This window comes from Piliocolobus tephrosceles, chromosome 4 (genome assembly GCF_002776525.5).
Source record: "Piliocolobus tephrosceles isolate RC106 chromosome 4, ASM277652v3, whole genome shotgun sequence".
NCBI classification, from domain to species: domain Eukaryota; kingdom Metazoa; phylum Chordata; class Mammalia; order Primates; family Cercopithecidae; genus Piliocolobus; species Piliocolobus tephrosceles.
The window spans coordinates 126420093-126446799 of NC_045437.1; the positions used below are offsets into that span (position 1 = coordinate 126420093).

At 51.8% G+C, this 26707-nt stretch overlaps 1 protein-coding gene across 10 annotated transcripts in view; it reads right to left on the reverse strand.

The window, feature by feature from the left end:
• The window catches only part of TCOF1 (treacle ribosome biogenesis factor 1), a 43401-nt gene extending 18441 nt beyond the window's left edge, over positions 1 to 24960 (reverse strand). For 7 of the 10 annotated variants that reach the window (XR_002734692.2, XR_002734693.2, XM_023226978.2 and 4 more), the window contains exons 1-18: positions 24752 to 24960; positions 21259 to 21314; positions 18170 to 18309; positions 14525 to 14598; positions 13553 to 13739; positions 12864 to 12937; positions 10230 to 10460; positions 9043 to 9255; positions 8619 to 8813; positions 8269 to 8478; positions 7875 to 8087; positions 7535 to 7723; positions 7094 to 7339; positions 6803 to 7000; positions 4390 to 4527; positions 4024 to 4203; positions 3700 to 3900; positions 257 to 367 (exon numbers count right to left, since the gene is read on the reverse strand). Coding sequence is in view for 7 of the 10 variants with exons in the window: in XM_023226978.2 (XP_023082746.2) it covers positions 257 to 367; positions 3700 to 3900; positions 4024 to 4203; positions 4390 to 4527; positions 6803 to 7000; positions 7094 to 7339; positions 7535 to 7723; positions 7875 to 8087; positions 8269 to 8478; positions 8619 to 8813; positions 9043 to 9255; positions 10230 to 10460; positions 12864 to 12937; positions 13553 to 13739; positions 14525 to 14598; positions 18170 to 18309; positions 21259 to 21314; positions 24752 to 24859 (2964 nt within the window). In the remaining 3 variants the exon portion in view is untranslated. The remainder of the gene's footprint in view (positions 1 to 256; positions 368 to 3699; positions 3901 to 4023; positions 4204 to 4389; positions 4528 to 6802; positions 7001 to 7093; positions 7340 to 7534; positions 7724 to 7874; positions 8088 to 8268; positions 8479 to 8618; positions 8814 to 9042; positions 9256 to 10229; positions 10461 to 12863; positions 12938 to 13552; positions 13740 to 14524; positions 14599 to 18169; positions 18310 to 21258; positions 21315 to 24751) is intronic. The other 3 variants (XR_002734694.2, XM_023226979.2, XM_023226983.2) reach the window with 2 other exon arrangements.
• Between the last annotated feature and the right edge of the window lie 1747 nt (positions 24961 to 26707).

A 26707-nucleotide genomic window follows, 5' to 3' on the forward strand; every position in this document is an offset into this window, starting at 1 on the left:
CCAGGACCACGGAGCTGTTAGGTGGTAGAGCTGGGCTTCACCCCAACACTCTGAAGCCTGTACGTTTAACTGTGCACTGCTGCCTGCCTCACAGGGCTCAGATGAATGTCACAATACAAGAAAGAGCTCTGGAAGTTGTGAGGTGCTGTTATAAATATGACGAGATCTTCCCTATGGGAAAGATCTGCCCTCTCCCACAAGGCCTGCCAGCCCAGCTCTGACCCTGCAGCGATTGCAAAGAGAAGGCATGGCGTACCTGGGTCAGTGGCAGCTCTTCCTCACTGCTCTCCGAGGACCCCTCCGTGTTCCTCTCTGGAGGTGCTGGGGCCAGGGTCTTGCTTCTGGCAGGTTTGGAGTTACTGTCCTTCTGAGGGGACAAGACCTGGATAAACACGTGGTCGGGTAGAGGGGCATTTGCTAAGGGGGAAACAGCCAGCAGGCAATGATCCTCAGGCACTCTGGTTTCCAGGGGAGGCACCGTGGCCCCTTCCTGCACACGCACAGGAATAGCTGCTAGCCTGACCTGCCCCACAGCCACTGGAAACGTGCTTCCACCCTGCTAGCTCCTTCCAGAGCTAACTTTGAACGTGAAAGGGATTTATGACTCCGATACAGCTAAAACCTGAGGGCTGCAGGGCTGTTGACCCAGGGTCTGGACAAGAGGTGACAGAAGTCTGGGACAAGGTTGCAGGCACAAGCCAGTGGTCCCAGCACAGTTCACCTCTGGTTGTAACATCCCCAGCCAAAAGCAGGAGCCGCCTAGAAGTGTTCCACTGGCTACCACACCCTCCTGCTGGGGCAGGCATGATGATGGGGGCTGGAATGATGAGCACTGCAGTCAGAGGAGGACTCAGAGATCCGGGTGGAAATGCTGGTGGTGATGGCAGCTCAGTGGTCCCTACTGGAATAGGGGACCCCTTTTCCCTACTGAGCCTAGCCAAAAAAGTAGGACCCAGGCTGCCTGAGCTTCCAATTTCTCAAGAGAAGCTGGAAGATCTGTATATGTCATTTCCAATTTTTAAATGGGGCAACCACAATGCACACTGCTGGCTGCCTCCTAACAGCCATGCCCCCATCTGTTCCTTGCTAATAGAACCCTCACTCTGTTCAGTGGCTCCTACCACATGCTTCAGGGAGGGTGGTCCCTCCTCCCAGCCAGTCATGGGAACTACTGGCTTCTTGTCTATGGCTAAGGGGGTAGCTAGCACGTTCAGCCTGAGGTCTGAGTAGCCTTAAGTCTACTCCCCAGTCTTTTTTGAGACGGAGTCTTGCTCTGCTCACTCTGTCGCCCAGGCTGGAGTGCAGTGGCACAATCTTACTCACTGCAACACCTCCTCCTCCCCGGGTTCAAGTGATTCTCTTGCCTCAGCTGGGATTACAGGCCAGTGCCACCAGGCCCAGCTAATTTTTTAATTTTTAGTAGACAGGTTTCGCCATGTTGGCCAGGCTGGTCTTGAACTCCTGACCTCCAGTGATCCGCCTGTGTCAGCCTCCCAAAGTGCTGGGATTACAGGTGTGAGCCACTGCACCTGGCCTGCCCCCAGCACTTTAGGAGATGCTGCAGCCCTGCTATGACCATAAAGCTGATGGAGCACAGAGATGGAAGAAATCTGGTCACCACTGATGCATAGCTGAAGGAACCAGCTTTTCAGCCGCTGGAACCTGGGACTCTGTGCACTGTAAGAGTCAATCCCCTTAGTGAAGCTCTTTTGAATGGGGCTTTCTCCCGCAGCTCAGGCCATTCTAATGGATAGAGGAACTCGTTGAAAACTTAGAAACAAAAATACTACACAGGCCAAAATATGGCTGAGGCCTATGCCTTAGTCTATCATTTAGGTCCTCCATAAATCTACCAGTATAACAAGCACCCGGGAGGGCCTACGGCTTGCAGGACAGCAGCCTTCAGTGACCATGCACCTTCATGCCCAGCCCGTCTGCACACACTGAGGGGCCCTGTCCACTTTTGTGCCTGGTCATCCTTCAGGCTCAGCTCAATCATCCCCTCCTCTTCTGGCCTCTTAGAGACCCTGCCCTTTCAGCTGTCAGCACCACCAGCATACTCTGCGATAATCCGGCCACCTGTCTTGCCCCACAGACTGTGGGCTCCTTGAGGGCAGGGCCAATGTCTTTCGCCCCCAGTAATGGTTGGTTTGGTGTATCAAAGGCAGAGGTTAGGGATAGGGAGCATTCATCTCAGTGCTTGTTTTACTCATGAAGAAAACAAATCTAAGAGAGGTTATGCAGTTTGGCCTGGCACAGGGACTTCCAGCTTCCCTTAAGAAACGGAAGCTCTGGCCACAAAGAAGGTCAATTTCCACAGTCATGACTGGCTGAAGCTGATAGGAACTATCCTTGTGGATGGCGCAAGGGCTCCCCGGTCTGCCCTACTTGCTACCACTATCTACCATCTCTCCTGACATCTTTTTTTTTTTTGAGACAGAGTCTCACTCTGTTGCCCAGACTGGAGTGCAATGGCACGATCTTGGCTCACTGCAACCTCCGCTTTCCGTGTTCAAGCGATTCTCCTGCCTTGGTCCCCCGAGTACCTGGGACTACAGGCACTTGCCATCATGCCTGGCTAATTTTTGTATTTTTTTTTTTTTTTTGGTAGAGACAGGGTTTCACCATGTTGGCCAGGCTGGTCTTGAACTCCTGACCTCATGATCTGCCCGCTTTGGCCTCCCAAACTGCTGGGATTACAGGCTTGAGCCACTGCGCCCGGCTGACATCTATCATTTCTGCCAGGCCTGCATCAGTCATGTCCATCACACACCTGTGCCCTGGCAGTGCTGGAGTCTATCATCCCACACTTCTGTAGGATGTAGCAAGCCCTGCTGCCTTCTGCAAGTAGACCGAGGAAACTGTCCAGATTTTCTTTCTCCCCAATCTTCAGGGCCTAGGCTTGGCACTAAGCTAGACAAGCCCTGCCTGAGAAGATGCACCTGCTTATGTGAGGCCCCAGGCCAAGGTGAGGGACGAGACTTCCTCCATCTCTTCAGGGCCTTGGGGGACCTGTGCCACACTCCAAGTTTCCTTGGGACTCTAATAGGGAGAGTCATTCTGTATTACGTCAATGTATGCACAATAACCAACAAATAGACTCTTGGTCTCACATGACTTGGTGGGAGATACTGGCCTAGCCTATAGGGCTGGTGGAGACCTCAACCTAGACATAGACCCGGGACACTTTTAGCTAGGGAAGTCTTGGTTTGGGGAGTTTTAGTAGCAGGTTTTACCTAAGGAGATGTGGATGACAGCAGAGGGAGGAGGGCATGGTGGAGCCGGAGCCTTAAGCCTTAACCTGACCTTCCTTCCTTTTCCTTACCTGGCCCTAAACCCTGGTTTTTCATTTTTCTTTTTTTTTGAGAGAGTCTTACTCTCATCACCCAGGCTGGAGTACAGTGGCATGATCTCAGCCCATTGCAACCTCCACCTCCCAGGTTCTAGGGATTCTCTTGCCTCAGCCTCCCGAGTAGCTGGGATTACAGGCACCCGCCACCATGCCCAACTAATTTTTATATTTTTAGTAGAGATGGGGTTTCACCATGTTGGCCAGGCTGGTCTCGAACCCCCGATCTCAAGCGATACGTCCACCTTGGCCTCCCAAAGTGCTAGAATTACAGGTGTGAGCCACCGCGCCCGGCCCTATACCCCAGTTCTAAGTGGGTGTTGGTGGCTCAGAGGCCTGGCAAGTCTCACCTGGGCAGAGGTTGCAGCTGCCGGTGCCTCCCCATCACTGTTTGACTCCTCGCTGCTGCTCCCTGAGTCATCCTGCTTCCCCGCCTGGGTGGCCGAAGGCCCTGTCTTCCCAGGAGGCGCTGGGGCAGCCCCTTTCCTGGGGGACTCCTTGGCAGGAGCCAAGGCAGCTCTGACCTGGGGGGTCTTCCCTGAAGGCTTCGCCTGGAGTGAGAAACAGGATGAGGGGAGAGAGCCTGGAGGGTGGACGTGTGAGGAGACAGGAGCTGGATGCGGCAAAAGTGTTACATCCCATGTAGGAGATGTTCTCCATTCCCTCCCCCTCACCTGAGCCGGCATCTCCGTCTCCTCCTCACTGTCTGACTCCTCCTCACTGCTCCCCGAGTCCTCCTCTGGCGCTGTCTGGACTTGAGCTGCTGCAGCCACGGCCTTCCCCACAGGTGGCACAGATGCTGGGCCCTTCACCAAGACGGTACTGTTCTGGAGGTTTCTCACTGGTGGCTTCGCCTGAATTGCAGGGGGATAACAGGATCGGAGGCGGAAGTGATTCCTTTCAGGTCCCACTTTCCACCATGGCACAACTCTGGGTGGGTGGCCTGCCCATGCTGGAGCCTTCTCCAGGCTGGGCTCAGTGAGTGGTCCTCCTCTCTGCTCCAACCCTCCACACCTCCTGTGGCTTCTGGCCCCACTTGCCTTGGCTGGAGACCTCTGTTTGGCTTGAGCAGCTGCAGTGACAACTTTTCCAGGAGCTGAAATTGTCCCTTTTGCTGGAGATGCTCTGACGGCAGCTGGGTTGGCTTTGGCCTGGGTTTTTTTAACTGAGGTTTTCACCTGAGTGGAGAAAAGGAAATTAAGGACGGAGAAGGTGAGAGAGAGTAAAGCAGCTAGTCAAGAATACAGATTCTAGAGCCGAAGCCCGAGTCTGGATTCTGGCTCCTCCATGCAATAGCTGTGTGAACCTGAGCACATCACTTGATCTCACTGGGCCTCAGTTCAGTCCTCTAACAAGTGGAGATAATAATAAGGCCCACCTATGGGTTATAATGAAGACTAAATAGGAGATTCAGAGTTTAACATGTCTGGAACATAATAAACACTCAAACTCATTGTGCGTGCCTTCCTTAGCATTACCTAAGCACAAAACTACCTAAAACAAAGATGTTTTCCAGGCTCCCTTTCAGCTAGGTGGTTATGTCATTAAATTCTGGTTCATAGAATGTAAGTTGAGTACCATAAAAAGTCAGAAACATGTCCTTCCTCCTCCAGGCTAGATGGAATGCTGAGGTAAGAGCTGGAGCTCAAGCAGCCACGGCAGAACAAGATACTTGTTCAAGGTTTTCTTCAGCTTAACCTAGTCTTAACCGATATCCAGAGAACCCCCAAAAGGCCTGTCAGGGACTCCAACAAATAGAAGGACAGCAAGAAAGAGGGAAATTCCCAGAGTGAGATCCTTGACAGGAGCGATAGCAAGCCTGATGTGAAACAGAACGAGGAATCTGGCAGCATCTCAAGACCCCTGCCTCACTCAGGGACGGCATCTGGTGTCAGGAAACATCCCCATCCCCCAGTATTCCTCAAACACATGAGGTCAAGTGAGGTGAAGAATCAGGACTTCAAAAAGAAAGATTCCCTACAGTGTGGACCAAGTATGACTCAGGCCGAGGTACTCATCAGCACAGCATGTAAGTCCTCCCGAGGGGAGCCATGTTTTCCACAAGAAATAAGACACCAAGACTGACTTGACCTAACAAGTCTCAATACACAAAAAAGGATTGAAATCATATAAAATATGTTCTCCAACCACAATGTGATTAAATTAGAAATCAGTAACAAAAAGAAACCTGGGTAATCCCAGATATTTGGAAATTAAACAGCTTACTTCAAAACAGCTCATGGTTCAAAAAATATAAGCAAAACACCCACCTCATGGTCCAGGTGGGAGGCTCAGAAGGGAAGACAAATATTTAAGTGATCTGCACAAGGAAACACTGGTAAGGCAATGGGTCTGGAATGTGCCTGCAGCTTGAGAAAGAGGAGAGGAGGCTCTGGAAGGGGCCCCTGCAGAGCTTAAAAGCCTCAGTGGAGGAATCCTAGGACCCTCGGGTCCCACAAGTCAATAATGAGAGGGGAACAAAAAAAAATCGGTAGAAATGTGTGCTCTGGTATCGAGAAAAAAGAAATGACTAATTTCTGAGTGGTTACAGAAAAAAGTAGAGCGACAATTAAAAATAATAAACAGTGGGTGGGTGAGTGCAGGGAGTGAGCCATCTTCTCTCAGCTCTTCCAGGCAGGGAGACCTCACTCTCGATCTGTTCCACATTAGCCTGGCCCATCGTCAGGGTGACAGGAGACAGCTTGCTGTGTGCAGGTCCCTTGCTGGGTGTGGAAGGTGAGATTTCACCTAAATTCTTACCCAAACTTGTGAGGGCTGATTTTGTGTTTACAGAAGAGTAAGGGCTCTGAGGACTTCAGCACTTGCCAGGATGTGGGGCTGGGGCTGCAACTTTAACCCAGGCGGTCTGGCTCTAAAGCCCTGCCAGCCATCCCACCACAATGTGCTGCCTGTGGCAAGGCACCCAAGCCGGGCACTCTCCCATTCCCTGGCCTCGCATAGACTGCCTCCTCTGCTGGAACACTCTCCCTGCCCATCCCTTTCAGCCCATGGTTCAGATGCCGCCACCTCCTGTAAAAGGCCTAGATACTCTCACCTGCCATGCTGTGCAGCCCAGGCTCACACCCTCTAACTCAACCCCGTCACTCCACACTGGAGGAGCATGTCCATGCTCCGCAGAGACAGGACTTCCCCGAGGAACAGGGCCTCAGCAGCCCCAGACAAGGGCAGCACCTGGCAGGGTGGGAACTCCAGAGCTTGTGGAAACCACAGGGAATAAATCAGCGGGAGCTCAAAAGGCCAACAAGACAAGAGACCCTGGAGCTCTGATGGGCAGAGGAGACATGGAGTGAAAGACAGGAAGGAAGCTGTGTTGAGGCGACCACTGAGGCTTCTGCACACCTGTGGGCAAGACTAGCCCCCAATTAAGCCCATCCTCAGCCCTGGCTCAGGAACAGCTGTGGGTGGGATGGGCCTGCTCCTTCTAGGCCTCACCTGTGCTGAAGTTGCAGCTGCCTCTTCACTGTCTGATTCCTCCTCACTGCTCTCAGAGTCTTCCTGCATCTCAGCTTTCACCTGGGTGACCGTAGGCCCCGTCTTCCCAGGAAGTATTGGAGCAGTCCCTTGCCCCAAGGACCCCTTGACAGGCACTGAGGCTGCTTTCACCCGGAGGCCTTTCCCCACAGACTTTGCCTGGGATGACAAGTGGGAAGTGAGGTGTCTCCAGGGGTCCACAGGACCACGTAGGGGCGGCCCTGAGGTCCACCCAGAAAACATAGGCCTCACCTGTCCCATGGTTACTGCAGGACCTGTCTTCTCTTCCTCACTATCTGATTCCTCACTGCTTGAAGAATCCTCTGCTGGTCTCTGGGGGCCCCCAGCCACAGCTGGGGATGAGCCTACTGGAGAAGGTGCAGTTCCTGCTTTCCGGGGGGCTTGGGTGCCCACTCGCACAGGGGTGACCTTGGCAGATGCAGTATTGGTTTTCTTTGGGCAGGCCTTGGTCTGAGGAATTTTCAGAGCTGGTTTTGCCTAAGGGGACACCAAAGAAAGGCTGGAGAAGGTTCCTGAACTCAGAGTCCCCCATCTGTTCTGAGGTGGATCTCCACTACTGTTCTGCCCCACCAGTCAGAACCCATGATCTGCCTGAGGGAGCACAGCTCCCCGGGGGGCTGACTGTTGTGTGGTATATCAGGCCATGTGGCAGCCTCCTTCCCCAGGCCTCACCTGAGCTGCAGTCACGGCTGCTGGTGCCTTCTCACCGTCCGCACTGTCCGACGACTCCTCGCTGCTCTCTGAGTCTTCTGTGGGCTTTTCAGCCTTGACCTGGATGGCTACAGGCCGTGCCTTCTGAGGGGGCCCCTTGGCAGGACCAGAGGCAGGTTTGGCCTGGAGGACTTTCCCCAAGGACTTTTCCTGGAGTGAGATACACAGGATCAGGAGAGGGAGCCCAGAGTAGGTGTGTACAGACATTAAGAGACCAAGACGGTAGACAGAGTCCCAGTGGGAGGCCATGGGTGGCTCCACTCTGAGGGGAAAACAAGAGCCTTACAAGAAGGGGCCTCACCTGAGCCGGGGCCACAGCTGTGGGCACCTCTCCGTCATCGCTGTCTGATGACTCCTCACTGCTGTTGTCTGAGTCCTCCCACTTCCCCACCTGGGCCGAGGGTGTTGTAGGCCCCACCTTCCCAGGTAGCACTGGGCCGGCGCCTTTCCCCAAGGGCCCCGTGCCCATGGTGGAGGCAGGTTTCACCTGGGGGTTTTTCCCCAAGGGCTTCACCTGGGAGACACAATGGACAAGATCAGGGAGTCCAGAAGGAGAATATGAGTGAAGACATACTGGGGGAGGAGAGCAAACGAAGCCAGCCGCACAGGGCTCTAGGTTCAGAGAGGAAAAGTCAAGCCCACAGGAGGTCTTCTGCGGCAAGGCACAGGCCACGCACGGCGGCTTCCAGCCTCACCTGAGCTGCGTTCATGGCTGCTGGTGCCTCCCTGTCACTGTCTGACTCCTCACTGCTGCTCCCCGAGTCCTCCTCCTCCTTCCCTGCCTGGGCCTGGGTGGCTGCAGGCCCTGTTTTCCTAGGAGGCGCTGGGGCAGCCCCTTTCCTGGGAGACTCCTTGGCAGAGGCCGAGGCAGTTCTGACCTGGGAGGTCTTCCCTGAAGGCTTCGTCTGGAGTGAGAAACAGGATGAGAGGGGAGAGCCCGGAAGGTGTGAGGAGACAGGAGCTGGATGCGGCAAAGGTGGCCGTACCCATGCAGGTGCTGGGGTTTAGGCATGGGGCTACTCTCCACCCCTCCCCTCTGCCTCACCTGAGCAGGCGCCTCCTCCTCACTGTCCAATTCCTCACTGCTGCTCTGCGAGTCCTCCTCCTGCTTCCCGGTCTGGGCCTTGGCAACTGTAGGCCCTGTCTTCCCAGGGGGCGCTGGGGCAGCTCCTTTCCTGGGGTACTCCTTGGCAGGGGCTGATGCAGCTCCGACCTGAGGGGTTTTTCCTGAGGCCTTTGCCTGGAGAAACAAGATAAGGGGAGATAGCCCAGGGGATGGATGTGTGAGGAGACATAGGACACCAGGTCAAGAAGACCAGATAGGGCAAATGATGCCACACAGTGAGAGGGGAGTAAGGAGCTGGGGTCTGAGGCACGCCCTGGGCTCTGACACAGAGTGGGAGAACAAGTCCTGAGAAGGCCTTCTGGGGAGGGCCCGGCTGCATGGGGTCTCCCTCCTCAGGCTTTACCTGAAGCAGGGCCTTGGCAGCTGGCGTCTCTTCCTCACTGTCAGACGATTCCTCGCTGCTGCTCTCCGAGTCCTCCTCTGGCTTCCCTGCCTTGGTCTGGAAGGCTACAGCCCCTGCCTTCCCAGGGGGTGCTGGGGTAGCCCCTTTCCCAGGGGTCCCCTTGGCAGGGGTCAAGGCAGCTTTGACCTGGAGAATTTTTTCAGAGGCCTTTACCTAGTAAAAAAGAAAGGGCAGTTTGCTCTCCTGCTTGTGAAAACTCTCTGGTGATGCCTTTAAGATAAAGTCCAGAGGCCTTAATGAGGCTCCTAAGACGCCCCCCACCTCCCCGCCGCTTCCCTTCCCAGGTAGCACTGGGCGAGCGCCTTTCCCCAAGGGCCCCGTGCCCATGGTGGAGGCAGGTTTCACCTGGGGGTTTTTCCTCAAGGGCTTCACCTGGGAGATACAATGGACAAGATCACGGAGGGAGTCCTACTTCCACCTCAAGACCTTGACAGTTGCTGAGCCCCTGCCTGGAATGACCTTCCTAAGAGTGCTTCCTCCTTCTGGTCTTTGCTGAGACGCCTTCTCCCAAGGCCAGCCCAGATCACTCTGTTTCAAGTTGCCATTCCTATATCCCCCACCCGACTTTCCCCTTTACCATTTACCAGCAGCTAACACAGGGGATCTGCTTATCTACTGCATGCCTCCACCTTGTCCTTCCCCAGGCCTGGGGCTGGGTGGGTGACCCTCACTCTTCCTCCTTCCTGCTCTGACTTCCATTGCTTTCCAGCCCCCATCTTGCCCTTGGGATGCACCCAGAGCCTTGGGGCTGCAGCCCTACACACTCCCAGCAGATGGGGAAGGGAACTGGATTCCCTTTAGCTAACATGGTGTTTCCCTGCTCAGGGTCTGCTTTGTCCTGAGACGTCAGAGGACCAGGCAATCAAAACTTCTCAAGTACCTCACAGCAGGACTGGCTGGGAAGGACAGCGGCCCATTTACTAGGCAGAGAAACTGAGGCAAAGTTGGTCACAGACAAAGTAGAGTGCAGGACTCCCCTGTGGGAAGCAGGCTGTTCTTGCTCTTCAGCTTCACACCGTACTCCTCCCTCTCCCCAACTCCAGTGGCAGAGGTGCTCATGGGATAGTGCTCAGGCTGCTGGGGGACCCGCAGGGTCCTGCAAGGGGCAGCCCTCCTCCAGGCCTCACCTGGCTTGGTGTCCCTGCAGGGGCCTCCTCCTCACTTTCAGACCCCTCCTCACTACTCTCTGACTCCTCTTCTGGCTTCCTGGCCCTCTTGGCTGGCGGCAGGGCCCCTCCTCTGACCTGGGGTGTCACATCCCCCACCTTCCCAGGGGCTGGGGCCGCCTTTCTTGCTGGAGACTCCTTAGTAGAAACCGATGAGGCTTTGACCTGGGCTGGTTTTACTGAGGGTTTCCCCTGGAACAAGAGGATGGAATTAGAAAATTAATAACAATTACTGTTTCCCCTAAGGTTCTGCATTAGGTGCTTCAACAGTTGATAAAGCTCTTTCCTAATGTCATTGGATTTTTAAGCAATTCCCTGAGACAGTTATTAGCTTTAGACCCATTTTCCAGAAAAATATAAGAGGCTTAAAGAGGTAAAATTACTCATCAATACGAAGGGGCAGGGCCCCACTGGAACCCTGGACTGTCTGACTTTGGCACAGATCTCAAAATCATTACGCTCATCTCCCACCTGGCACACACGGCTCGGCCTGAGACAGGCCGCATCTCCCAATCAGGAGAGCTCATCCTGTCTGCCCCTTACACTCAGGTATCTGATCACAGCAGCCATCCCGAGGGCCAGGAGTTCAGGATGTGAACACCACCCCTGCCATTGGCTTGCTGGACACCTTGGGCAAATTCCTTCCTTTTGTGAGCTCTTTCCTGCACTTCCACAATTCACACATTTCCCAGGCAGTCAGTGCCCTACTTCTACCTCTGAGATCCATCAGACCCCTTGCAGCCCTGGGTTTCTGGGGCATCTGCTACTGGAGCTCTGCACAGCCTCAGCCCATTGAGTTTGTGTGTTTATGGAGGGCTGGGAGTGGCCCCTTCCCTTTGGCAAGGCCTGGGGTGATAGAAGCCAGGGGTGTCCTTATGCCTGGTGGTATCTAGGGCCCAAAGGTGAGGATGGAAGGTGGAGGGCAGCCCTTGGTCAGGCCCGGGGTAGATGGGGGTGAGCTTTCAACCTTCACAGGGTTATTGCGCTACAGTAAAGTCAGAAGTTCCCTGGAAACCAGATCAGTTTATCCCTGATTTATGCTGGTTTTCCGTCGAAAACATCTTTCCAACTGTGGACACCTTGTTCTTCCAGCCCCCAGCCTCTTATGCTAGTATTACTCCAATAGTCTCCTACATGGTCTCATTGCTTTTATTCTGCACTGCCCTCCAACCCAGGCTGCAGCCAGCAATCTTTTTGAAACACAAATCAGGCCATCTCTCTGTGCTGGGATGGCTTCTCACAGCCCCTAGAATAAAACCCAACTTCCTTATGGTGGTCCTCAAGGTCAGACAGAAGATCTGGTCCCTGTCTACCTAGGACTTCATCTTGTGTCACTTTCCCCATAATTTATTATTATTATTATTTTTAAATAACATCCTGTAGAAACAGGGTGTCACTATGTGGCTCAGGCTGGGTTCAAACTCCTGGCCTCAAATGATCCTCCTGCCTTGGCCTCCCAAAGTGCTGCACTTAGAGGTGTGAGCCACCGTGCCTGGTTTCTCCCTCTCATTTAAAGATCAATGTTTTGGCCAGGTGCAGCGGATCATGCCTGTAATCCCAGCACTTTGGGAGGCCAAGGCAAGTGGACCACTTGAGGTCAAGAGTTCGAGACCAGCCTGGCCAACATGGTGAAATCCCGTCTCTACAAAAAAAAACAAAAATCAGCCAGGCATGGTGGCATGCACCTGTAATCCCAGCTACTCGGGAGGCGGAGGCACGAGAATCGCTTGAACCCAGGAGGTGGAAGTTGCAGCTAGCCAAGATCACGCCACTATACTTCAGCCTGGGTGACAGAGTGAGACTGTCTTAAAAAAAAAAAAAAAGATCAATGTTCTTTAAAAGCACCAAATTCTCTTTGCCTCCTTCTCTGTACATGCCATTCCTTCTGCTTACGCCTGCTCATCAATGTCAGGTTCCTGCCCCACATGGCTCTCTACATTTCCCCTTCATAGTAGCCATCACCACAGTTAAATATTTGAGGGACGCTCCCTTGCCCCATGGCACCAGGAACTCTGCCTGTCCTGCTCATCACTATATATTCCCCAGGCCTGCCACTTAGTAGGTGCACAATAAAAAGTAGCCTGTGAGGACCTTTTCCAGGTCAAAGTTCACAAACCCAAGAGTCCAGCCCAACTCTAGCCAAGTGTCTAGGTCTGGCATTCACCAGTGGGCCCAGAACCCTCTCAGCAGCCGCAGCCCTAGCCACACCACAAGATAGCTACACTGTTGCCCCTGGGCCCTGCTCTTGCCCCATTTCCTGTCTGGAATGCCCTGACTCCTCCACACCCCTTCCCAGTGAAGCCCACTGTGCTTTGAGGCCTTGCTCCAGGCCACCTCTCCCAGAAAGGCTTGTCTAGTCTCACAGGCAGGAGGGTGTCCCTCTCCCACCCCCGGGGCTGATCTTACACTCAGAGTGCAGCAAGCAGCACCAGGCTCCTCTCCCTGCCCCTCCCCGGCTGCAGCCTTTCCAGTTCCCGGTCACCCTGCCACAGGTGCTGAACTGATCTGGGCCCACTGGTGTCTGAAGCCCCAGACAGGCTCCTGGGAGGGTTAGAGGCTAGGAGAGGGCAACTCCTAGGGATGGGTGGCAATTACCTCCACATCTGTCTCATCGCTGGAGCTGGAGGTGTTCTCGCTGGAGCTGTCGGCCTGGCCTGCTGACACCATCCCTGAGGGTTGGACACAGAGGGGACTGAGGGACTTCCTTTCCAGCCTCACCTGCCCCTTCCCAGCACCTCCCAACAAACCAGCTGCTCATCAAAGCCAGGTGCTGAGCGCTTGCCCTTCACGTGCACTGAGCTGTGAAGCCCCCTTCTGAGGTGGGTACCATCACCATCCCTATGTTCCCACACATCTCTGAGGCCCTGGGAAGGGCTGTGAGGGGACCCAACAAGCATGCACCAGCAACAGTCTACAGAACCTCCATCCACCATCATATCCACTGATGCAGGCCAGACACATGTCCACTCTACATAGGAAACAGGCAAACTCAGGCCTTTCAGTTTAGTCTCTGAGCTACCAGTGGTGCCTGTAACTCACCAGGGAGTCATAAAGCAGAAAATGCTCCAACCACTAGATGGGCTGTTTGGCCCGAGGCCAGGTCCCTGTAGCTGACCCTCCCTCATCCAGGGGATGGGAAAATGGCCTAAGGTGCAGGAATCTGGCTGTCATGGAGACAAAACTTTGATTCCAGAAACGTCCCAGAACTTAACAAAGCAATGCCTAGGCCTGCCTCACCAGCCCAAGTTCTGGGGACTTGATTCCTAGAGATGGGGGCTTCTCACCAGGCTTGGCAGCAGCTCCAAAGGCCGGGACACTCCCCTCCTCCTCAGTTTCTGAGACCAACTTAGTATTTGCTGATGGTTCTGCTGACTTCCTGGGAGACTTCCCAGAAAGAAGGTTGGTCACCGTCTTCCCAGTGGCAGGGTGTGGCATGGAGTTCCCAGTCTTGCCGGCTTTCTCTGTCTCTGCCTACAGAGAACAAGAGTGACAGACACACCTGGTATGGCACGGTGAAGTAAGAGCACAGGCCACTTGCATCTGAACCCAATCTTACCACTTCCTAGCTGTGTGAGTTTGGGTAAACTACCCCTTCAATCTGTTTCCCAATCTTTAAAGTGAGGTTAAAAACAGTACCTCCTCTCACCAGACGTGTTGAGAGAACAGAATCCCAGTTCTTGGGACAGGGTAGTTATTTACTAAGTGGTAAGTAGCAGTTTGTTGATCTTATCATTATTTCATAATTACTTTGAGACATTGTTGCTAATGCTCCAGGCAATTGCAGAGGCACAATTCTTCATACATGTATGTATCTGACTCTGCTTTCTGGATTATCAGAAAATGACACCCTGTTTTCAGAGCAGTTTCCAGTTTGGAAAATGCTTTTAGAGTTTCAGAACCACAGGTGTCTTGATCACTACAGTGCCTCCACACCTAGCACAGTGCCTGGAACATAACAGGTATTAGTCAAGATCTGTTGAGTGAACAGGTGAATGCAGGGATTAAAGAGGAAAGAAATCGCCTATCTCAGGTGTAGAATGTGCCCAGTGGCCCATTGCAGCAGGCATCATCCTCATCTTATAGAAAAGTAAACTGAGGTCCAGAGAGGTGAAGAGAGTAAGATCCCACAACTGGTGACACAGGTTCAGCTCTGAATCCAGGTGGGGCAATTACAACCCTATCCTTCTCTGACACAGGAGACTGTCCCCTACCAGGTAAATCCCATAGGCAACAGCTTGGAAAGCAGTCCCACTCACCGTGGCTTTTTCTTTCAGGCTTGATGGTAAGTCCGCCCCCAGGACTGAGGAGTTGGTAGATGCTAGTCTTGGGGCTGCAAGAAACAAACATCTGCTAAAGGAGCCAGATGAGCTTTTCTCATCTATGAATGGCAAACAGGTTTCATCTCACCTAACACTTCTATTGGTATTGGCTGCCTGGTGCTGGCATGAGGATCTGAGGCTGAGCCCAGACTTGCGGGAATGAGCTCTGTGATACATCAGCCAGGTCCACCAGGAGCAAGAGAGAAGAGGATGTACGTGTCTGCATCCCTGATGGATTCCCAACTCCCCTGCAGCATGAGGTGTTGAGGCCCTTGGAGGGAAAAGGACCGGCCCACGTTCTCGCGGCCTACTGGGCACTTCCCACTGCAATGGGCAATGGGCACCATTCACACAGACCACCACACTGTAGCCCTAAAAGCTGCTCGGCAAAAAGCGGCAGTGGTCAGGCAGGCAGCCAGCCAGCCCCAGGTCCATAGAGAAAGTTGCCTGGAATTCAAATGGCTTCTTAGTGGACAGGTAGCTGAACCATGCCACCTGAGTCCCATTAGATGTTGATATTCACTGATTCTCAGTGCTTTTTTATTACTTACTTAATTAATTAATTTTTTGAGACAGAGTATCCCTCTGTCGCTCAGACTAGAGAGCAGTGGCATGATCTCGACACTGCAAGCTCTGCCTCCCGGGTTCACACCATTCTCCTGCCTCAGCCTCCCAAGTAGCTGGGACTACAGGCGCCCGCCACCATGCCCGACTAATTTTTTGTATTTTTAGAGAGACGGGGTTTCACCATGTTAGCCAGGATGGTCTCGATCTCCTGACCTTGTGATCTGCCCACCTCGGCCTCCCAAAGTGCTAGGATTACGGGTGTGAGCCACCGCGCCCGGCTTCTCAGTGCTTTTATACCAGGGTATTGTCTCCTTAAATCTTAGATTTCCATTGTTAAGGAGAATGTTGCTGAGATGAATGGCATGATCTAATTCTTTTCCTGGCACTTCATCTCTCTCTTTCTGTAATTATGGAAAATTTTAAGTAGTAAGTAGGAAGAACCAGGCAGCTCCAACCATTAGCAACTTGTGACCAATCTTCTCATCTCACCTAATACCTCACTCACCCTTCCCCATCAAGCAGTACTTTGAAGAAAATACCAGATATCCTATCATGTTGCTCACAAATACTTCAGCATGATTCCCTCTCAGTGAGGACCCTTTTAAAAATTTTTTTGAGACAGGGTCTTGCTCTGCTGCCCAGGCTGGAGTACGGTGGCACATTCACAGCTCACTGCAACATCCAATGCCTGGGCTCACGTGATCCTCCTACCTCAGCCTCCTGAGTAGCTGGGACTACCAGTGCATATGCCAGCACGCCCAGCTAATTTTCTTATTTTTCGCAGAGATGGGGTCTCACTATGTTGCTCAGGATGCCAAAGAGGACTCCTTCCTTTTTTTTTTTTTGAAACAGTCTTGCTTTGTTGCCCAGGCTGGAGTGCAGTGGCATGGTCATGGCTCACTGCAGCCTTGACCTCCTGGGCTCAAGTAATCCTCCCACCTCAGGCCTCCCAGGCAGCTGAAACTATAGGCACATGCCACCATGCCCGGCTAAATTTTAAATTTTTTGTAGAGACAGGGTTTTGCCATGTTGCCCAGGCTGGTCTGCAACTCCTGGGCTCAAGTGATCCTTCTACCTCGACCTCCCAAAGTGCTGGGATTACCAGTATAAGCCACCATGCCCAACCCAATGAAGAGTTTTTAAAAAATAAAATTACATACTCGGGAGGCTGAGGCAGGAGGATCACTTGAGGTTAGGCGTTCCAGTCTAGGCAACATGGCAAGTCCTCATCTCAAAAAAAGCCCCAAACAACAACAAAAAAAATGTAATTACACTTACATTATCATAGCTTATAAAATTGATTAATACCAAATAGTCAATCAGTATGAAATTTTACCATTTGTGTTTCAAATAGCATGCAGGTCTACATATATGCATGTATGAATACATGTTTGAATGACTATAGAGGCAAAGGAGGAAGTTTTAAAGGCTGCCTACCAGGAGATGCACTTAGGAATGATGGGGAACAGGGTAGGAGAACAAGAAATCTTTAATTTTTCTTCTATACATTCTTCTGCAATTCAAAGTGAGCTCGTTTTGCATTTATAATGTAAAATTAAGCGATATATAATCTATATCCAGGGCGCAGTGGCTCATGCCTGTAATCCCAGCCCTTTGGGAGGCCAAGGTGGGCGGATCACCTGAGGTCAGGAGTTTGAGACTAGTCTGGCTAACATCGTGAAACCCTGTCTCTACTGAAAAAAAAAAACAAAAACCCACAAAATTAGCTGGGAGTAGTGGTGCACGCCTGTAGTCCCAGCTACTCGGGAGGCTGAGGCAGGAGAATCACTTGAACCCAGGGGGTGGGGGTTGCTCTGAGCTGACATCATGCAATTGTATTCCAGCCTAGGTGACAAGAGTGAAACTCCATCTCAAAAAAAAAAAAATAGCCGGGCGCGGTGGCTCAAGCCTGTAATCCCAGCACTTTGGGAGGCCGAGACGGGCGGATCACGAGGTCAGGAGATCGAGACCATCCTGGCTAACATGGTGAAACCCCGTCTCTACTAAAAAATACAAAAAAACTAGCCGGGCGAGGTGGCAGGCGCCTGTAGTCCCAGCTATTTGGGAGGCTGAGGCAGGAGAATGGCGTAAACCCGGGAGGCGGAGCTTGCAGTGAGCTGAGATCCAGCCACTGCACTCCAGCCTGGGCGACAGAGCGAGACTCCGTCTCAAAAAAAAAAAATAAATAAATAAAATAAAATAAAAGATATATCCAGTATGATCTCAAACACTTTAAAAGCAGGCTCAGGAAGCTGGGCATGGTGGTATGTACATGTAAGTCCAGCTACTTAAGACATTAAGGCAGGAGGACTGCTTGAGCTCAGGAGTTCAAGACCAGCCTGGGCAACATGGCGAGACCTCGTCTTGAAAAATAAAAAGTAAGTATTAAGAGATTTGTCTTATATGTAAGCAAAAGAAGATAATACGATGCACAGGAGACACGGCAATTCCTCTGTAGAGTTATGGCTGCTGTTGGGGAAAGTACAAGGAGCCCTGGGACCTTAGGGGAAGAAGGGGCTATAAAAGCTTTGACTGAGTTACTCCTGCAAACGGTGTAAAACCAGTACCTAGTACAGCCTTCCAGTGCTAATGGGTACAATTCTAAAAACATGAAGGTCAGCAATTCCTGAAGCATCCCACAGGTCACACAGAAAATGTGTCCGCTAGGTGCCTTCTGAAATCCCTCCAGCAGTACTTCTGAACATGTGTCTTCTTTCCAGCTAATAAGAATCACCTGGGAGCCTGTAACAGGGCAGCTCCTGGGCCCCGTACACCAAACGAGACTGGAAGGATCCATCTGGTTGTTTTGGTTTGGACTTGCATCCCCAGAGCCTGGAGATACAATGCCTGGCACAGAGGAAGGGCTCAAATACCGCCAAAGATAGGTGGTGCCCTCCCAATTTTCTCCCCAGGGTCTTTTAGGTCTTCCAGTGATAAGAGAAGAAGCTGGAGGTAGACTCTACCCTAGAACAATCAGTATTCCATAGCCTGTTCCCAAAGCTGCAAGGCTCTTACTGGCTTTGGCGGTTTCGGCTTCTGCTTCCTCCTCCTCTTCCGAGCTTTCTGAGGTGCTAATGGGGTCTGACACACGGGTCTTCTTAGCTTGCAGTGCCACATCTTCCTCTGCCTTCCGCTTCCGACCAAGCTCTGAGGTTCTGCAGGACAAGGGTGACTATCTATACCAACTGGGTGACAGAACAACTCCACAAGATTTGACTAGACCTTCCCACATCCTTCCAGCTCTTCAAGGCAATGTGCATAGAATCTAAACAGTGGTGAAAACACAGTATAGACACAATTTTGTATTCTGCATTTTCACTCACTTCATAAAGTGCTTTTACAATTCTTGATTAGTCTTTAAAATAATCAGGAATGCTGGATAATGTTATATAACAGCTGCAGCAGCTACCAGTCTTTAAGTGATAGGGGCTGACCCACGCAGGTACCTCACAGAACCGCCCAGGCTCTTCCTCCTGCAGAACGTGCTGTGTGGACTGTGCTTTCTTGGAAGACTCTGCCCAGGTCCTTGTCCTTCACGTCTCAACTTTAATGTTGCCTCCCCAGAGAAGCCCTCGATGATTGCGCCCTTCCCCCAAGGCATGCTCTGCCCTGTGATCCTGTTTCATTTTCTTCAGAGCTTTTCTCTATCTCCTGTTATTTTACTTACTTCCTAGACTCCTCCCCTACACAGAAAGGCCCAGGGAGGGGGGCAGCTGGCAGCTCACTACAGTATCCTCAGAGCCTCGCACGTGTCTCAAAAACTGCACAGCTAAGTGACTTGCTCGTGGCAAAGTGAGTCTGGGGCATGGGTAGGATAAGCACCTAGGTGGCTGGGCCCCTGGACTTTCAAGTCTCACGCCCGTTGACCCCTATCCCAGGGAGTCACTGTCCAGGCCCCAGGTTTCCCAGCCACGATGGACTCTGTTCTATTATGGTTTGCCATGTGACACTCGGGTCTCTTGTTCCCATGAAAACCACTTGTCAGGATTCTCCTTTAAAAACAGGTTTCATTTTTACGTGTATCAATTTATTCTGCCTCTTTTCCCCCAACAAATATGCTGAGCAGGGATTTTTCTCTGGTTTGTTCAAGAATATTGCCTGGGTTGTTGTAGTTATATCAAGAATATTGCCTGGGTTGTTGTAGGTGCTCAATAAATACTGGGTGGGGGGGGGGGGGCGGTGTAGGAAGTGGGGAGCTTCCAACCAGTAGTTTTAGCACTTTATATGGACCACTGTGTCTAACCCTCACAATGCAATGAGATAATTGCCATCATTATTTTCATTTTATAGGTGAAGACACAGACTCAGGGAGGCCAAGAAATCCACTCAAGGTCATACACACAGCTAGTTGCTGGGTTTGAACTCTGCAGGGAATTTCTAGGCTACGCTGCCTTCGGTGGGTTTGAGGTCCTTGTCCCACACTCAGCACCCCTCACCCATAGAAGGGGCCAGTGGCAGGGAAAAGTGTGCAGAGCAGCTCACTGAATCAGTTTTCTGGGGGAAGGAAGTACTACGAATAACACCCACACATCTGGGCAAGTCAGGGTGAGGAAGTGTGGGCTGTAACCTGTACTCTAAGCTCTCCTTAGCAGCAGAGGACAGCCAAGAACTGAGGGCTGGCAGGGTTTTCAATGATCTTAGCTCTCCACCAGAGGCTGTAATCCCTTCCACACCATTTCTGCCTTTGTTTACACACCTCTAATGACAGGGAGCTCACCACTTCCACCGTAGCCTATCTCATTTTTAGATAGCTCTGATGTTGTTACACTCAGAAGCTGAAACCTGTCTTCCTGAAGCAGGTATATTTGGGGCCTGCTTCTGTCTCCAGGGCCTCAGAGAACGCACTATTCTTGGTCCTCAAAGATGTGCAGTGGTCCCTCACACCCCTCTCCTGCCTCCTTTCCATCCAAGGCAATTCAGTACTCTCTACTATGCCTCATGGGATGTGTCTGCACATCCTTCACTCCCTTAGTCAGCTGTGGTCGGGCCAGTGCATGAAGATGACACAACTACTCTCTCCATTTTCTAACCATTCCTCTGTTGGTACATCCTTGGATGATTCCCCCTTCCTTGAAGAGTACTTAAATTTTATATGTTTAAAAGGCATCTCACACTCAACATGTCATTGAAGTCCTTCCCCTCCAAACTGGGTTCCCTTCAAGCTCTATGCATGGGTATACAAGCCAGACGTGGAGTTAATCAGATACTTCCTCTCCCACCCATCCACAGGCCCTGGTTTCATCCCTAAGATTCTTGGGAATCCACTGTGTACCCCATTCTCCCTGTGTCAAGCTCCATCAGCTCTTGCCTGGATGATGGTGTCCATGGCCCGACCAGTCTCACCATGGTGCAGAGTGATCTCCTCACTTTTTCACCCTACCATGGCCCCACTGCTCTTGGATAAAGACAAAATTCCTCACCATGGATAAGCAGCCCACGCGTGGCTATCCATGCGATAACCTAGCCCCATCTGTACTGTCCACCAGCCACAGGACTTAGCATGAGCAATTTCCACTGGCAGGTATGTTCCACCTGCCGCTCTCTACCTACTGCATAGTTCACTCCTCCAATTCCTGCAGTTCTCAAGTCAAAGATCACCTCAGGGAAGCTTCCCCTGGACCCCCAAATGAAGCCAGGCTTACCGATTTATGTGGCTGTGACAACAGGTTCCTCTCTTTTGTAATCCTTACTACCACTGTAATTTAACATTCATTTGCTTCATTCTTTGACTCATGCCTACCTCCTTGGCTACGATGTCAGCTGCTTGAAAGAAGGAACCATGTCTGTCTCACTCGTGACAATATTTGCATACTAAGAATAGGACTTGGCTTTCAGGAGGTGCTCAATAAACATTTGTTGGTCCACTGAATAACAGGCTGGTGAGAAGCTCTTGTTAAGAGATCACAGCTCTCAATGTGCCCTCCCACTACCAGATATCCACACAGAAATACCCATCCATGTGATGTGAGCTGGCTTTCTGGAGGCAATAGTGGTGCCCAGAGTGGGCTACGGGGACAGATCTTAGACCAGACAGGTATCCCAGCTTATTCCACGCTGAGTTGCTTGAGGTGTCCCTACTCCACCCTGTTGGCCCCACCACTTACTGTTGCCAGTGTGTATAGATGTCCAGAAGGGTTACGGGTTGAGCCAGGAAACACTTCTGCAGAGAGGTAAAGAGAAAGCCACAATTAACCCCCAGCACAGTAAGGATCCTCCTTGGGCCCAACTCTCCCCAAACTCATGACTTGCACAGACAGGTGGTTCAGAAGAGGGTCTTTTTGGCTGGGCATGGTGGCTCATACCTGTAATCTCAGCACTTTGGGAGGCTGAGGCAGGAAGATCACTTGAGCCCAGGAATTCAAGACTAGTCTGGGCAACATAGTGAGACTGTCTCTACAAAAAAATGTAAAAATTAGCTGAGATTGGTGGCAGGCACTGGTGGTCCCACCTACTCAGAAGGCTGAGGTGGGAGGATCACTTGAGCCCAGGATATCGAGGCCGCGGGGAGCCATGCTCGCGCCACTGTACTTCAGCCTGGGCAACAGAGCAAAATCCTTTCTTTAAAAAAAGGGTGATGGGCCCTAAGACGTTATCTATGCTTTTCCCATTCTCTCTGAACCCGACATGCTCTGGGAAGTATGTCTGCTTGGCCCTGCCGTTTCTGTCCAAAACCTTCCAGAGATAAGATGGACAACTAATCCCAGCTAAAACCTTTTAAGACAACATGGTGAGAGGCCCTTTTGAAAGGCCAGAGTTGGAATGTTCCAAGCTAGCATCTATCCAGCTCCCAGTCTCTCTGGCACTATCCATGCCTAGAGGCTATGAGACAGGTTTTTTCCCACCTTTGACCTTTAAAAAAGCTTTCAAAGACCTGGCCAGCCAATCTTCCCAAAGCTTGAACCACAGCCCAGACACCGGAGGCATCCAGGTGGCATAACTACAGTCCACTAGTCTGCAGGGAAAAGACTGGGCTCAAATGGTACTAGTACCTTGGTGGAAGCAGACAGAACCAGGTGGAATCCAGGCCTTTGGAGCAGAGGCCAGAGGGCCCACCACTGTCTCTGTAAATGTCAAGAAGCCAGGATATCAAGCACTCCAATGAGGCTAAGCAACGTGGGGCATGGGTGGACTGAACTAATCTCGTCACCTCTTCAAACTTCAGGTTTCTTCTTCTTAATATGGGGCAACAGCAATACCCACCTTGTAGGCTGCTATCTGGTTTGAACAAGACCATCTGTCAGTGCCCAGCAGTGAGCTGGTAACACTAGGACTTCAAAGTCAGTTTCCCTCTGCTCCACCTCAGGCAAAGTGTCCTCCTTGCTGTCCTCAAATGTGTCAAGCCACTCTGCCTCTAACAGGGCCTTGCTATTCTTGTTGTCTGGAATGTTCTCTCCCCTGTTAACTACATAGCTTACTCCCTCATTTCCTTCAGGTCTCTGCCCAAATGACACCTTCTCAATGAGACTTTCCTGACTGCCCTACTTATAACTGAACTCGGACATCCCTTATCCCCCTTGCCTGCCTTATTTTACAGTAAGCACCAACCATCACTGGATACACTATATCACTAACTTATTAAACTTTTTCTATTTGTCACCTGTCTGCTCCTACTAGAATGTGTGCTCCACGAGGGCAGGATATTTTTGCTCCAATGAAGATGGGTACTATCTCCTGCTCCCCTTATCTGTGAAGTACTATAACTGCAGTAGGAAGAGCAAGTGAGGTTCAGAGAGTGGGAAAAGCATAGATAACATCTTAGGGCCCATCACCCTTTAGTCCCTCCAGGAGGTTCTGTGAGCAAGCATTAGGAACAGAGCCTACATACACCATAGGGCAAAGGGATCTGACTACTCAGGATACCCTCTTACCAGCTCAAAACTCTCCATTGGTTTACCACTGCTTTTCCAAGGAAGATCAAACTGCCCACCAGACCACTCCAGCCAGCCCCTGCCTCCATCTCCCCAGGAGCATCTGGCCGTTGTACTCCACACTTCAGCCACTATGGACAATTTTTTTTTTTTTCTTTTCAGACAGTCTCGCTTTGTCGCCCAGGATGAGGTGCAGTGGCTCAACCTCAGCTCACTGCAACCTCTGCCTCCTGGGTTCAAGTGATTCTCCTGCCTCAGCCTCCTGAGTAACTGGGACTGCGGGTGCACGCCACCATGTCTGGCTAATTTTTGCATTTTTAGTAGAGACAGGGTTTCACCACGTTGGTCAGGCTGGTTTTGAACGCCTGGCCTCAAGTGATCTGCCTGCCTCGGCCTCCCAAAGTGCTGGGATTACAGGCGTGAGCTACGGCACCTGGCCTGCTATGGACTTAAAATTTTTTTTTGAGACAGTGTCTTGCTCTGTTGCCCAGGCTGGAGTGTGGTGGCATGATCATGGCTCATACTGTATCCTCAAACTCCTGGGCTCAAGAGAGTGGACTTTCTTGAGGCCAGTGTGTACACAAGTTCCCTCCTACCAGAAGGCATTTACACCTCAGCTATTCCTGACCAGGGCAATCTGCCATCCGTCTCTCTCTTTTTTTTTTTTTTGAGATGGAGTCTGGCTTTATCACCCAGGCTGGAGTGCAGTGGCACAGTCTTGGCTCACTGCAACCTCTGCCTCCGGGGTTCAAGCAATTCTAGTGCCTCAGTCACATGAGTAGCCAGGATTACAGGCGTGTGCCAACACGCCCGGCTAATTTTTGTATTTTTTTAGTAGAGACGGGATTTCACCATGTTGGCCAGGCTGGTCTCGAACTCCTGACCTCAAGTGATCTACCCACCTCAGCCTCCCTAAGTGCTGGGATTACAGGCGTAATCTGTAGCTCTGTAATCTGGGATTATAGAGCTACTGTGCCGGGCCCATCCCTCTCATTCTTAACACTTATTGTAGTGCTAAGCATATAGTTACTTTTGTGATTCTTTGATTTGTCTACCTTACTAGAGTGTAAGCTCCAGGAGGGCTGGGACACGGTGCTCACCATCACTTCGTACTGCTCGTTTATCCATTTCACACGGTTTTTGGTGCCCATGAACCAGACACCATTCGAACACCAGGAAGCGCCCCGAGTGCCGGATTAATCAACCAAGTAAGAAATGACTGTACCACGAGTTCGACTCCCAAAGCTGTCCGTCTCAGTACAGGCAATCGCTAAAGGCCTGAGTTCCAGCTCAACTAAGGGGCCGTGGGGTCCCTTCTCCCGGCGTTCCCCCGAGGGGCTGGTTGCAATCCACTCCCGAGACTCGCAGCAACCTCCTCGTCCCAGGGGGGCCGCGCTGCGCCTAGCCACGTGGCGGGAGACTTAGGAAACTTAAAACACCCGCTACCAGGAAGGGGGTGGAGGTAAGGGACGCGGGAATTACAAAGTTCGGCCCCTGCGAGCACACTTTCTGGCCCAACCCACTGCACAGATGAGGCAAGTGAGGCCCAGGGGAACTGAAGTCGCAGTGGGGAGGCAGAGATTGCGGCTCCTCTGGTACCCCTGGCCCGCGCCGCCGAGCACTGCGGGACCCGGCTCCGGGCGCCCGCCGGGTCGCCTGGGGACGCGGAGCGGGCCTCTGATCTCCACATCTTGCACGCGGCCCTCGCACACGGCCCACGAACGCTTACCTGGCCGCTCTGCTCCTTCACTTCCCGCGCCGCACGCACATAGCCAGCCCGCAGCAGATGGTGGTAGATCAGGGGAAGTAGCTCCCGCCGCTTCCTGGCCTCGGCCATGCCCGCGACCCCCGGCCGGCCGGCTACCTGCACGCCCCGCCTCAGTCCCCGCCTGCCACTTCCCTGGCGCCCTAAGACCTCGCGCGCCCCACTTCCGGCTCCTCTTTGGCTCCGGCCGCGCGGCGCGCCGGGAAACGTAGTCTCCTCTCCAGGAGTGACCGGCCCCGCCCCTCAAAGCGAAAGGGGCGGAGACTCGTGGGCAACAAGACCGCCCATTGGCGCTGAGCAGGCGGGGCTAGACAGGGACCCGCCCCCGGGCCCGGCCGTGACAGGAATGACTCTTTTAATCCTTCTGGCTGGCTCCTTGAAGAGATTTGTCTTCCTTGTTAATTCTCTGATGGCTGGGTCTGCGTTTTACTCGTCTCTGAACTCCCTAATCTGGATCTTTCTCTAGATCCGAACTTCGTACTGCCATTACCTGCTCGTTTATCCATTTCACACGGTTTTTGGTGCCCATGAACCAGACACGAGTTGTCAGGTTATTCATTCATTCATTCGCTAATTAAACAAATCTGTAGTAAGCACTGTAACTTGGGCTAGCACCGGGCTGGGCTAGGGGGATTCAGAAGATGCATAATACATGGCGGTTGCCCTCAAAGCTCACAGAGACGACTGTCCGTAACCAAGCAACTATAGTTCAATAACTAGTGTGCATTGTCAGCGACAGATGCGGCCTATGGGCGCCCCAAGGAGGGGCACCAAACCCCAAAGAGATATCTAAGCTGAGGCATAAAGACACCTGAAATTGCTGGGTGCAAAGGAGAGGACTGGCAGAGGGCACTGCATGAGTCTAGGCATGAGAAAACACCCTGCTATTGCCTGGGAACCCTAAACCCAGAACTCCCAGTCTGCGCTGCCGGGCTGTCGAGGTGGGGTGGGGTGGGGAAGAGGGAACAAATGAGGGCCCATGAGGATGAAGAAGTAGACAAGGTCTGCCATACCCCCACCCCGAACGGAGTTTGGACTTTGCTCTGAGGGCATTAGATAGTCTCTGACTGGCTTTTCAAAGGAGGTTGACCCTGTTTTGTGTTTTTAAAAGATTGCTAAAAACCAAAGCACATGCTATTAATACTAAATGTGAGGCTGTTGTAGTTGTTGAGGGAAGGTTGGCAGGGAAAAGGGGAGGTAGGCTGGAGAATGTTAGAGTCAGCTGTTCTTAACTTCATGGACCCATTGAGAATCTGATGGCAGCATGTTTCTTACCAGTGCAGGAGTCCCTAACCCTAGGAGGTCCAGGTATATGCTTATGTTTGTCTTGAACTTGAGTGGAAAATGTTATGTGTCTGTACACATTCAATATTTCCCATTTTCTTGAGCAAATATTTATTAAGCACCTACCACTGGGGATGGAATAGTCTCTACTCCTATAGAGCTTACAGTCTAAAGGAGGAGACTAATAGTCATACAATACAGTGTTACAAACAGCAGGTAAGTGCCAGAAGGAAAAAGATAGTGTTTTCTTATGTAATAATACAGTGTTTAAAAGCTGCACTGGAGTCACACTGCCTGGGTTCAAATTCTGGCTTTGCCTCATTAGGTGACTTTGGGCAAGTTATATAACTTCGCTGTGACTCAGTTTCTTTATCTGTACAATGGAGATAATTATAATTTCTACTTCATTGGGTTGTCATAAGGAGTAAATGAATTCTCAGCAGAAATGCTTGGAGGAGCTCTGAACAATAGCACTCTGTGTGTGCGTGTGTGCTATTATTGTGAAAGCATATAACAGGAAGGAGGGATCTATTTTTTTCTTGGGAGTTAGGGAAGGATTCCCTGAGAAATTGATGGTTATGAGGAAACCAGAACTATGTGTAAGGGAGAGTCGGGGAGAAGAAACCTGAGCAGAGG